Source organism: Chiloscyllium plagiosum, chromosome 42, assembly GCF_004010195.1.
Source record: "Chiloscyllium plagiosum isolate BGI_BamShark_2017 chromosome 42, ASM401019v2, whole genome shotgun sequence".
NCBI lineage: Eukaryota > Metazoa > Chordata > Chondrichthyes > Orectolobiformes > Hemiscylliidae > Chiloscyllium > Chiloscyllium plagiosum.
In genome coordinates, this window is record NC_057751.1 from 7,512,278 (window position 1) to 7,525,930 (window position 13,653).

General features: G+C 43.5%; 1 protein-coding gene across 2 annotated transcripts in view; it reads right to left on the reverse strand.

Moving 5' to 3' along the window:
• The window catches only part of LOC122543069 (receptor expression-enhancing protein 1-like), a 30,959-nt gene extending 28,626 nt beyond the window's left edge, over positions 1 to 2,333 (reverse strand). The window contains exon 1 of one of the 2 annotated variants that reach the window (XM_043681291.1): positions 1,670 to 2,333. In XM_043681291.1, coding sequence (XP_043537226.1) covers positions 1,670 to 1,701 — 32 coding nt within the window. In that variant the 5' untranslated portion in view covers positions 1,702 to 2,333. The remainder of the gene's footprint in view (positions 1 to 1,669) is intronic. The other variant, XM_043681290.1, reaches the window with a different exon arrangement.
• Positions 2,334 to 13,653: the final 11,320 nt, after the last annotated feature.

A 13,653-nucleotide genomic window follows, 5' to 3' on the forward strand; every position in this document is an offset into this window, starting at 1 on the left:
GCCATACTGGACAAGGACAGCTGTTTGAAACACAGTCTGAAGCAATATTCAAGCGAGGTTTTTTTAAAAATAAAGAAAAGAGATTTACGACTGGCAGCCACTGTGCATACAGGTGATAAGATAACCTAACTTAAGACAAGTGAAGATAACGTTGTCTGGTCTCACTACACCTCAAATGCTCTTCTCTCAATGGCACGGGGAGGGTGGGGGGCACATGCGCTAGAGGGACGCACAGACAGACACTGGTGATGTTTTCATATGTGAATCACCACATCTCATACAAAAGGTGAAGAGGTTGAGGAGGAAATTCCTTCATGATAAACTAAACCAATTCAATAATTTAACCTATACTGTCGATGTTACTCGGCATTACAACCTGCTTCCACAGTGTAGGGAATTCTAAGACTCAATTTGTTAAATTCAAAAAATCTCCATGGAGATGGTGGCCATGAAAATCTGCGATCCGTGCTGGCTAAATTAACAATTCTACCACAGATTTGTCAAGTTCTTCTGAAAATGGCACAACAGAACCAGGTGTGGCTGCATGCACATTTCACCTCAGACAACAACCTTGAGGAGCTAAATGATCGATTTTTAACACGTGGTCACAACTTATAACAAAAGCCTGTCATTTTCACCCTTGCAAACATTGTTTCAACATGGCTGTAATGGGACTCACACCACAGGATCTCAGGTCTGGCGCTGTGAACATTTCAAAAACGTTTTGAAATCACCAATGAATCAAATCAGACTTTAAGGTGCCTGACAGTTCAGGATCCAGCAACAGGACATAGAAGCCACTTGATCAGTAACCCGAAAGACTGGATTTTGGATCCAAATATTTGGTGTGCCTCCACTGCAACTGTCGCGTGGTGGTGGTTTCAAATACAGTTCTTTAAAAACAAAAAATAATGGTTCACAAAAGGGCCAGGAAACCCCAAAGGTGAAGGGAAAAGGTTGGGTTTTTAAAAAGCTCATCTGTGCACTCATGTAATTGAGAGCAAAGTGAAAACTTGAAGGAGACATCTCTTAACCACAGGGAAACAACAGGGGTTGCAAAGAGTTCAGCCCCACAAGAGAAACTGGGTGTCAAAAAGCAGCAACTTTACAAAGACTTGATCCCAAGTTCTTAGAGACACTCCAAGAGGCTTGCAACTCGATTCCAGGTTTGGCCATCTACACCTCGTGATCCCAAACAGCTTAACTTGTAACCCCTGTGTGTCTTGCAAAGCTGAGATAAATGACAGTTAAAACTCACAACACCAGGTTCAAGTCCAACAGGTTTATTTGGAAGCACTTCCAATCCAACAGAGACATCTCCAAGTCATAAATGACACAAATTGGTCAGCTGCTCTAAAACGATTGAATAAAAAAAAAGACACTCAAGGATGAGGACAACCAAAGCCAGGCAAGCTTTCTGAGAAGTATCAAAGAATCCAGTAGGCAACGAAAGGGAACGATTTCGACAAAAAAAAAAGGAAAGCAAACGTTACTTCATCTGTGCAACGACTACAAACACGCCCCAGCCCCGGCTGCAAACCCAGACTTCCAAGGAACAAAATTTAAAAAAAGTTGCGGAAGAAACGCAGAGGAGACGGGGGGGGGGGGGTAACGCCAGTGGAGGCCGGGAAGGAGAAAAAGAAACCACAGCAACAGAGCAGACACTCACACGACCAGCCTGGAGATGAGCCACGACACCATGTTGGCAAGAAGCTCGCCCTCCGAACGTTCAGGAATTCAAACCGCCGCCGACCGTTGGCGGGCCGCACGCGCAGTTGCGCCGGGGCTTCCGGAAGAGTCTAAATGCTTCCCCCCCACCACCACCTCCCCACCGCGTGCGCTGTCCCTCGCCGCTCCGCTTCGAGCGTGACCGGGGACAGAGGATGATCCCGACCGGTCTGCTGCTCCTCTCTTCTCTTCTCTTCTCAGCCGGTTGGTCCGCTCGCTATTACCCGTCTCCGCGCTCGGTTCGCCTTCTCTTGTGAGTTGAACTGCCCTCGGCGGATGTTTCACTGTTTCGCCCCGCCCCCCGCGCTGTCGTTTGGTGGATTGGAGGACGTAGCAACGAAGGTAAACGTCTCTTCCTCCGTTTTCCCGACTCTTTTAAATTGCAGAGGGAGGGGAGGAGGTGTGGGGGCTGTACCTCCGTGCGACTTTCTACCTCTCCTCACCGAGGTAACAAGGGGCCCTCTATCCAGTCCGCTTTCTCCAACCGAGGGTTGGGCGGGGGGGCGGCCTCTAACCGGTCCGCTTTCGTCGCACGGATGCCTCGGTCTACGCGTGCGCCCACCTCCGGCCAGGTCTCCTCCGAGGCTTTCTGGCTTTGGTCGGGATGCCACTGCGCCTGCGCTTGTGACCTGCAGCCAGGTTTGTTGCGTCTGCGCAGGTGAACACTGTTCAGTAATGGTCATGGCCATTTTACTTTTGCATGAGTGTGGACCTACAAAGATGCACCTGATCTCCTCCACGATTTGAGTTGTTCAGGGACAGGTGGGCACTGCAGGGAGTGGAGTGCATTATTTTTCCCCTCCAACTCTATTTTGATTTAATCCCTGACCTCCCCTTCAGTGTTTGATCATGCAGCATTGCCCTTTGATGTAAAGGGCACTTCTTGTCACTGGTCACTTGGGTGTTTCTTTTCTTCCTGGTGGTGGAAACTGAATAAAGATTTGTGCACTCGAAACATCAGCTCTTTTCTCTCCTTACAGATGCTGTCAGACCTGCTGAGATTTTCCAGCATTTTCTCTTTTGGTTTGTGCACCTTGTGTCTTACACTTGCACACACACATGAGTGCTGGGGAATATATAAGCACCACCGCAGTAAGGCGGCAGTGTGGGGAAAGAAGAAGAAAAAAGAACAGGAGTTAAAAAAACGAAAAACAAAATTGAAGTATCCAACATCCTGACAAAAAAAAGAGAGAACTGGGGAAGTATTTGGCACTTTACTGAATCAGAGAAAGAGTGAGAAAACAGGAGGAGGCCCTTCAGCTCCTCTTCTCTGCATTGGCCTTTCCAATAGATCCCTTACTGAGCTACCCACCTGATACCATTTGTAAGCCTGCTCCTTATAGCCCAAAAAGGCAGAATGGGCAGGTATAATAATCCAATTCTTGCCAGCCGATTCACTGCCACATTGTGTTTAGCGACAAAAAAAACTGCAGATGCTGGAATCCAAACTGGACAAATTCTGAAGGGTTAACACCCAAATGTCACCTTCACCTCCTTATGCTGCCTGGCTTGCTGTGTTCTTCCAGCCTCCTGCCTGTCTACATTGTGTTTAAGTAGCTTTTTTAAGTGCTGGTGATGTGCTAACGGGCATGATGTGAAGATGCTGGTGTGGGAATGGGGGTGGACAAAGTCAGACCACAAGGTTATGCTCCGGCAGGTTTATGTAAAATCACAAGCTCTCAGAGCATAGCTCCATGGTCAGGTGAAGTGTCATTGTTCACTTCACCTGATGAAGGAGCGGTGCTTCAAAAGCTTATGATTTTAAATAAACCTGTTGGACTAGAATCTAGTGTCATGTGACTCATGACTTTATACTCATATTTTACTCAGTATTCAGAATCCAAGCATTCAAAGTCAAACACTAGCTTGTGGAATTTAAAGTCAGTCAAAAATATGGGATTTAAATCTATTCTCAAATGATGGTGACCGTGACTGTGAAAAGTTCTCACAGCACAACAAGAGGCCCTTTGTATCCACGCCAGTCATGAAAATAATCATTAGGAGAAAGTGAGGACTGCAGATGCTAGAGATCAGAGTCGAGCGAGTGGTGCTGGAAAAGCACTGCCAGTCAGGCAGCATCTGAGGAGCAGGAGAATTGATGTTTCGGGCATAGACCCTTCATCCTCATTCCTGATGAAGGACTTATGCCCAAAATGTCGATTCTCCTGCTCTTCAGATGCTGCCTAACTGGCTGTGCTTTTCTAGCACCACACTCTTGGCACATGAAATAATCATTGATGCTTAATCCATTTTCTGGCACTTTGGCTCACAGCCATTTACAAGGACATTTCAAGTACTCATCTCAATACTTCTTAAATGTCTGTAGGATTCCAGTACACCCACACCCTCTGGGTGAAAATATGTTTCCTCAAATGCCCTCTAAACCTTCTGCTCTTTCCGTTAAGACTGTGCCCCCTGGTTATTTACCTCACGACTGAAGGGAAAGCTATCTCTCTACTGACCCTCTCTGTGCCTCTCAGAGCTTTATACACCTCTTCTACACTCTGTCGTGGGATCACATCCCTCCTGCAGTCTGGTAGTCAGAACTGTACCCAGTACTCCAGTTGTGGCCTAATTAAGCAGCATTATCATAACTTCTTTGCTCTGATATCGATTGCTTTGACTAATAAAAGCAAGTGTCCATTACAGCTTCTTTATCACTTTATTCACCTGACTTGCTGCCTACAAGGACCCATGGACATGCACACCAAGGTCTTTCCGATCCTCTCTACTTCCATTTCATGTCCTTCCATTTAATGTATATAGTACTCCCTTGTCAAGTGCACATTCATTTTTCTTAGTATGTGCTATTAGTGTTTTTTTTCACATCTCTTCATTCTCCTCATCCATCACTTTCTATACTCAAGGAAAGTATCTGGTGTTCTGAACCTTTGGAATCTACCCGAAGTTACTTCCCTTTCCTCGTCCAATCTTGTACAGTTATTGTCATCCAGAGTTCTCTGGACATATTGGACTCAACCTTCATCTTTACAGGAAGTTGTTGGCCCTGTATTCTCACTGTTACCCTTTAGAATGTGATCCATAGCTCTGATATGGATTTTTCTGCAAGTAGCTGTTTCCAGTCCACTTTGGCCAGACCCTTGTCTTCATCTGATTAAAATCAGCCTTCCTCAATTCAGAACCTTGACTTCCAGTCCAGTTTTCTCCTTATCCATAATTACACTCAATCTTGCTGTCACTGAAATGCTCCTACATGACCAAATCTCCTACTTGGCTGGCCTCGTTTTCTAAAATTAGATTCAGCATCTTCCCCTCTTTTGTATGTCCAACGTGCTAACTGAAAAAGTTCTTGTGGATGCATTTCAAGAATTCCACACTATTATCACCACTTTCATTTTTAGACCTCCCCATGATTTGCCCTCATACTTGTCTTTGCATCTCTCCCTGATTGCTTAGTGTTCTACCTAACACCCCAGCAAAGTGATATGTCTCCAGTTTGTTCTTATGTTCTGCCGACATGGCCTCATTTGAAGAATCTTGTAAGATATCATTCTTCCATCCTGCTGTTGCCTGTCTTGCCTGTTCCCCAACCTGCTTTCATACAGCATTGATACCATTTCCCCATGCGCTAATCAACACCCTCACTCACCCTAATCTGCCTTACTTGCAACATGCATTGAATTAAAATAAATACCATGCAACCTTGCCATGCTCCCTGTACCTTAACGTGACTATACTTAAACTGCCTTCCAGACTAACTTGGTTATTCTTCTATATTTGTCCATACATCACCCATTTTGTACCTCCACTTTGCATCCCATGCCTTGGCCAAATTAGTTGAAACCTCCAACAACTGCACGAGCAACCTCCCTGCAAGAATGTTGGCTCCATTCTGATTCTGACTTGGACAGGTTCCACATTGCCCAAAAATAAAGCTGGTTATTCAACCTTTCAGTCATAAATGTGTCCATTTCATCCACCTATTCCTCTCCTCAAGCGCATGTGGTCCGGGTACTATGCAGACATTAAAATCTGCAACTGTCTCACTCTCTCAAACATTCTTCTAGGACTTCATCCTTCTTTTTGTCCATGTTGTTGGTCTCAATGTCAACCTTGATCTCCAAATGGTCACTTTCCCTCTTCAGAATGTCCTGCAGGTATTCAGTAATATCTTTCACCTTTGCCCCAGGGAGGCAACAACTGGAGTGACATCTGCAGCCACCAAAACACCTGACTATACACTTCACTATTGAATCTCCGACCACTTGTTCCCCCTTTCCTGATTCCACCATGTACAGCTGAAGTCTCTCTGCAGCCCCCAGAGAAACCAATGCAATCTGGGCTTTACTTACTACCTGACTGTCACCCTTCTTCCGACTGACGGTCACACGTTCCCTCTCTGACTGCATTTCTTTAAGCTGCACCATCATTATGTCAGGAAATCTACTATCAGCGTTATTGTTGATGCACTGGTCTGCCTCTAGCCAATGCTCAAGTTCCAAAACCCAGTGCTCAATCTGACCAGACACGTAACACTTCTTGCAGATGTGGTCATTTAGCCTCCCAGGAGCACTAAGATTTCCCGCCAACTGTAGGTTGTGCAAAACACAGGATTGAGCTCGGCTGCCATGCTTCATCTTGAGTCTGAAGCTTAATTCCCAGACCTTAACTTGACTCTACTTTTGCTTACTTACACTTCTTTCTTATTATTGCTCCTGACAGTCACTTATTTATGGTGCGTAATAATACACTTTTCTGACTTACAACAAACAATAGATTGCCAGTGACAACAGATTCTTCCAAACCAGTGAACTCAGAGCAAAAACCTTGCTGATTCACTGATGTCCCCAGGACAGGAAGCAAGATCTATCATCCTGAAGTGGACTTGAACTGAGTAGCTAACTTTGGTCATTTCAATGAGTCAATAAGTCAGCCACACTGCTGCATATCTCACATCACATTTGGGCCAGACCAGGTCAGCAGCCTTAGTTTCTGGATTACCAGTCTCATGCATTTATCAGTAACACTACTTATTGTCTTTCAGTTGCCTTGTGTGAGGATTCTTTCTTAAGAACCTGACTTGTTGAAGAAGTCTACGTGTACACTCATGGCCTCATATGTTCCAATGAGCCAGGAGGCATCACTACATTTTGAAGCTTCACCTATTTAATTGGAACATAACTGGAGTACAGCAGAGATACAAATTAACCATGGTCAACCAGAATGTTGTCACAAGATTGAGAATTTAAATTACTTTTTCCTATTTCCTTTCTAACTTCAGGCCGAATTTCTGTCCACATTTTCCTCAGATTGTCTTCCATGATCCCAGCCATTTTCAACTTCTTTGTTGCTGATATATTAGAAACGGGAAGTGTTGGAAATCCTAAGCGGGACAGGCAGCATGTGAAGAAATACAAAAGCAACAAAAGAAAGATTACTGACCTGAAACTCCACTTTCCCTTTGCAGATGCTCGTAGACCTCCAGAGAGTGTCCAGCTTGGCCTCTTGGTATTTCAAGATGACCAGCACCTGCAGTAATTTTGCGTTGGTTTCTCTTACAGATTTACACTTTGTTACATGAGCACAGAAAAAAATAGCAGCAGCAATAGACCATTCAAACCATCATACCTGCTCCCTGAGTCAACACCATCATGGCACAAATGACGTGGCTTTAACTTTCCTGCCTGCTTTCGACAATCATGGTTGATGAAAAATGAGTTGAACTCACTGTTGGATACATTCAATTATCCAGCCTCCAACACCGTCTGGGCAAACAATTGCCCTACCCATCCCCCAGTTCTAGATCTCACACAACAAGGAAACATTCTTCCAGTATCTGCCCTGTGGATCTTGTATGCTTCAATAAGATTAACTTTCATTCTTCCAAAATCCAATGAGTGCCGGCCAAACTTGCTTAACCATTCCTCACAGAGCAATCCCTGAATACCAGGAATCTTACGGCCTTGTGACTTTTCTTCAAACTGACTCCAATTTAAGTATATCTCTCCTTGACCAAGGAGTGGTAAATTATGCTTTGTTGGATGCTTAAATCCTTTGCTTCAGTTAAGGATGTTCCAAGGAAACTCACTCTTATCTTTTTGCAGTAGATGACAGATCGTTACACTTTCTCGACTGAAACCTGTTGTCTCTTTTGTTCTCCATTTGTTTTGATTCCAGCAAGATTCTTGTTAAATGTTTCATGCATTTTCACTACAGTGCTGATGATAGTGTGACGATGCTGCTCCTTTAGCAAGGTTATGCTATCCTCGGCTTCTTTTTTCAGAGAGGTTGTAAAAGACTCAGAAACCTTCTGCCTGAGGCAGTATCTGTCAGCTATAAACAAATTGGCCCTAAAATCCTTCAACCTCAAACTTTTCAGAGTCTAAGTTAACAAAATGTTGTACAATGAAAGGGGAGTAGCCAGTTCTCCCAGCTCAGATTTTCTTTGGTTTGGTTTGGTTTTAACAGTGGAGAGAAAAAAAACTGCTGGACCCAAAGAAGCAAGTCCAGACTGGTATTGTCTGTCTGACTTTTCTCCTGTAAGACCCTGTGTTTGATTTTACCATTTATGCCAAGGATTGTTTATGGGGATTATTGCAGGAGTTTGGAACAGCATCATTAAATTGAGATAATCTGTTAGTTTTTCAGATCGGTTAAGCTATTCTGTTCTCTTTTGTTTTGTTTCATTCAGTAATCTTGTACATAAATTCTGTTTTGCTTGAAACTAACTGGGTTGGCCAGCAGCATCACTCCTGGAATATCCACTTACACCTGCTTAAAACAACTAGCAAAGTTAGGATCCAGGCTCTCTTCTTGAAACGTTTTCAGGGGCTATGGCCTGATCCATAACAGTAGGATAACATCTACAAGCAGGGCACTGAAAGAACACAGCAAGCCAGGCAGCATCAGGGGGTGGAGAAGTCAATGTTTCGGGTCTAACCTTTCTTTGTTGACCTGCCTTTATTCCCTCCAAATATTTTAGAAGACCTGCTGAATGGTTCCAGCTTTCTGGTTTGAAGTTTCCTTGTCGTATTTTCAGATCTGATTTCAGCTACTTCCCTTGGCAACTAAACTGGGCTTGTCTCTTCCATTTCTCAGATATGATCATATAAATGAGGAACAAGTCAGCAAAAGGACACTTGGATCTTCACATAGTGCCTCTCACAATGCCAGGATATTCCAAAGCCCTTTACGTCTGATAGAGTGCTATTGCTGTCACTATTGCCATGTTAGAAAAGTACCAACTCATTTGTACACAGGAAAATGTAACAAACAGCATTGTATTCATGAACAGGCCAACAGTTTGTGTAATTTTTAAAATAAATATATTTATTAGCAAATTTTTTTTAACTTTACCAACATATAAAATTATTGAAAAATACAATCAATAACAACTATCAGTTTAATAAAAAGAAAAAACCCACAAATTACAATACAACTACTGTCTCCTAACTATTAACCTACCCTTTAATACAAAACAAACCCTAACACTGTGCAAAGCAACACCAAAAAAAAAGAAAACCCCAAAAAAATCAAAAAAACACACAAAATACAGAACAGCTATGCTCAGCGCAAAGCTCCCAAACAAAGGAACGGAAGCATTGTATAGCCCAAGGCTTGACAAAACCATCCTGGTTAAACAAATGCCCTAGTTAAGACAACTGACAAATCTATATCCAAATAACTCAAGGAGGGCTGCCATGTCTTATAAAAATGGTCTGTTGTGTGGTTTGGATTAGATTACTTACAGTGTGGAAACAGGCCCTTCGGCCCAACAAGTCCACACCAACCTGCTGAAGCGCAACCCCCAGACCCATTCCCCTACATTTAACCCTTCACCCATCACTATGGGCAATTTAGCATGGCCAATTCACCTAACCTGCACATTTTTGGATTGTGGGAGGAAACCGGAGCACCCGGAGGAAACCCACACAGACACGGGGAGAATGTGCAAACTCCACACAGAGAGTCACCTGAGGCGGGAATTGAACCCGGGTCTCTGGCGCTGCGAGGCAGCAGTGCTAACCACTGTGCCACCGTGCTGCCCACACATGGTGCACCATGTTTGTTAAAAAGCCCAAGGGAATGTGCTCCATAATTAATTTCTGCCATCCCAGCAAGCACAGCGGGTTCTCACACACCCAATTCATCAGAATATTCTTCCTTGCACAATATGCAAGAATATTAAATAGTTTCTTCCCATGCCCGTCTAAAGATGGTAAATTCAGTAGACCTAAGAAGAGAGATATCAGGTCTACTTTGACTTCAGTCCTCAATACCCTCCCTATCTCTCCTTCCACAGCGCTCCAATAAATACGGAGCCTGTGGCATGTCCAGAAGCAATGGGCAAGAATACTTACATTTATTTTACATTTGGGGCACACTGAGGATGCCACTTTTTTAAACTTCATCAGACGGTCTGGTGCCAGATGAGCCTTGTGCAGCGTAGCGCATGTCCTATTATAGATTGAGATCTTTTGAGTATTCTCCCATATTGTTTTAAAAAATTCTCAAGGTCAGGTTCGTAGGAGAGTAGTCTGACACAGAACAAACGACCAAGAGGCGAGTCTGCTAGAATATGAGCATTTTATCCCCCGCAGCGTCGCCACAACCAGGTCTCATACTTACAACAGGTCTGGCTTATACTCACTCTACATGTTACCGGAACTGGGAGCCGTCAGTTCTCGTAGAGCGGTTGCCAACAACCCACGCTCGGCGGTTAAACGTAACCCCGGAGCAGACTCACCGAACTGGAGACTTTTCCAGCTGATATACTCTTTTCCAGATATAAACATTCATGTGAACAGCAGAGCAAGGCTAAAAAACACATTCCATTCTGGTTACATACAGATAAGAAGATTCACACGGGAAGGTGTATAACAAGATTCACACGGGACTAAGCGACACCTTCCATTTTCGGTTAGAGCAGAGCAAGGCTAAAAAACACATTCCATTCTGGTTACATACAGATAAGAAGATTCACACGGGAAGGTGTGTAATAAGATTCACACGGGACTAAGCAACACCTCCATTCCGGTTAGATTCACACATGTATTGGGACATAATTTTTAACCGTTTCACCACATTCCACTGCTTGGCCCAATACATGTGTTACATTATTATTCACACATGTATTGGGACATAATTTTTAACCGTTTCACCACACATATGTTCTCCCATGTTTCAGAAGAGATCTCCACTCCTAGCTCTTGCTTCCAGACCTCATAACCAGTTAATATCCTGCCAGGCCCTGCCACCCAGCAGGTGATAGAGGGCACTAACCGAAAGGGTGCTTGTGGACCGGAGCAACAACCTCTCTGGATTAGGCTTATAGGGCTTAGTGAGAAGCGTAGTCTTCTTCTGGATGAAATCCCTAACCTGAAAAAAATGGGAAAGATCTCTGCTGGGTAACCCGTATTTGCAGCTCAGTTGCTCAAAAGACATCACAACCTCCCCCTCAAACAAGTCTCCCAAACTAGAAACTTCTCTCGTTGTCCATAGTTTGAACCCTGAGTCCATCATCCCTGGTCGGAACCTGGCAATGCCAACTATAGGAATAAGAAGCGAAGTCTTGGATAAACAACCCTCACTCTGATGCATCGCCCTCCAATCCTTGAGTGTACTAATGACAATGGGGTTCCGGCAGTGGTCCATAATTGCCCTCATCTTATCCATGAACAACAAGTTAATAAGAGGGCACAGTTTGTAATTTTCACCGATGAACAGATGTTGCGCAGTAGGCCAGTAGCCTGCTCTTCTTAGAAATAGGAGAATGGGCTCTTTCAGATCCACCTCAGAGAGTAAACAGGAGCTCAAACTAATACCTCAACTGAGAAATTTGGTATTTTTGACAGTGTGGCATTCTTGGCATTTACCTTGGGTGAGGACTGCAAACCATGACTATTTGATGCTTGTGTGCATTTCCCTTTTTTCATTAACAGCCACCCTGGGTCACTGTCAACAATGCCTCATCTTCAGACAGGTTCAGACCAAGCTGAAGGATGCCATTTGGCTCCAGATAAAGTCACCCAAACCTGGCAGACTCGGCTAAACTTGCAGTGAGGAATTTGAGATGAGAAGTAACTCCAATCAAATCTTCACAACACATTCAGACTTGCAGCTTGGCCAGAGTGGAAATAAGAAGTGCTATGCACTAAGAAATCAGTAGGTGTAGCTGCAGTGCAAAGCATCTACAGAAGTCTTCAATTTTGTGAAGAAACTGCACAATGTTCAGTGGATGGCAAAGTGTTCTCTTGCTGCCATCTACTGATAAAACAAGAAATATCCCGTACTTTTTCAATTGGACTTTACTGTTAAATTTGTAGCACAAAAACAGGCAATTTGGCTCAAATGGCCCATGCTATGCTCCTCCACCATGTACTTCACTTATGCGATCAGCAAATGCTCGTAACATCTTTCTTCTACATGTTCTTATCCCAGTCCCTGGCAATGTTCTGAGTTATCTGCTCAGCTACTCCTTTTTAACAGATTTCACATTCCATCTATTCAGTGGGTCAAGAAGGGTGCCCTGAATTCTCAACCAGAGTCACGAGTGAACATCTTATATTGACGACTGATAATCTAATTTCTTCACAACCAGAGATGTTCTCAATTATTACTGATGCCAAAGATTCTCATTGTATTTAATAAAGATTTATGTTCCAGCAGGTAATATCAATTGCAAATGGAATGTTGGCATTTATTGCTGAAGGAATATAAAATTATGCACATTATCCTGCAACAATGAGGACTTCATGAACCCAAATTTGGAGTATTGCATCCAGTTTTGGTCCCCTGCCTTGAGGGAGAAAGGGATGTGATTTTGAAGGCAGTTCATGAGATTCATTCCAGAAATGAGGCATTTGTTTTATGAAGACCATGTCAGCAGTTTCAGCCAATACGCGCAAGAGTTGAGAAGAATGAAAGGAGATTTAACTGAGATATTTAACACGATAAAAGGGATTGGTACAGTGGATGTTGAGAGGATGTTTCCTCTTGTGGGGTATTCTCAAATGTTACAGTTTAAGCATAAAGCATCGCAGTTTTAAAAGAGAGATGATGAGAACGGATCACATATCTATGCAATAATGGAATTTACAACCCTAGATAGCAGGAGATGCTGGGACATTGAGTAAATTTTAAGGAGGAGGTAGATTTTTCATTAGTAATGGCTTGAAGGATTGTACAGAGTAGGGAGGAAAGCAGAGTTGAGACCAACTTGTGATTAGCCATGACAATATTAAATGGTGAACCAAGCTCAAGGGGCTGAACTGTGTATTTCTGCTCCCAGGTCTTCGGTTCTTGTCCCAGGAGATTTTGTAGATGAACAGTCACGTCATAAAACAAGCGTTGAGCAAAACGATCAAAAGTCGTCAGATCAGCAAAAACTTGGTGAAAGATTTAGGATTTCAGAGTGGAGTTTCAGTGTTAAAGGAATGGCAGTGAATGAAGAATGCAAGTGTGGAAGTCAGAAAAGTGAGAGTGAGCCAAACCTCTTTCTAAAAGAAATTATAAGTCCTGCTTTATTCTTTCTTCCAGCCAATGTGTTGATAAAAAATTGGGAGAGCGAGGTGGTTTCTAGTCAGGTACCTCGACCAGGTGGTGAAGGCAGCACGGCACCCATGTTTTTGTTTGACATCAAATCTCCTGCCTCCCCCCCCCGCCTGCCCTGTTCAGATTCAAAGATGGAAAATCAAGGGGTGACCATCCCAGCACTACAGACGGACAGATGCCAAATGAAGATGAACCTTTAGTAAACACCTTTTCACAGAAGCAGCGCAATTCCTTTCAAGCCCTAAGATTGGCTTGGACTCAAATTTAGCTGCAACCTGAGCTCATGAAAGTATCGTCTTTAGATTTAACAGGGAATTGACACAACAAGAAATCAATTGGCCCAGGGTTTAAATGCAAAATCACAATCAGACTCGAAATATTTGCATTCTCTGCCACACAATAAATATTTGT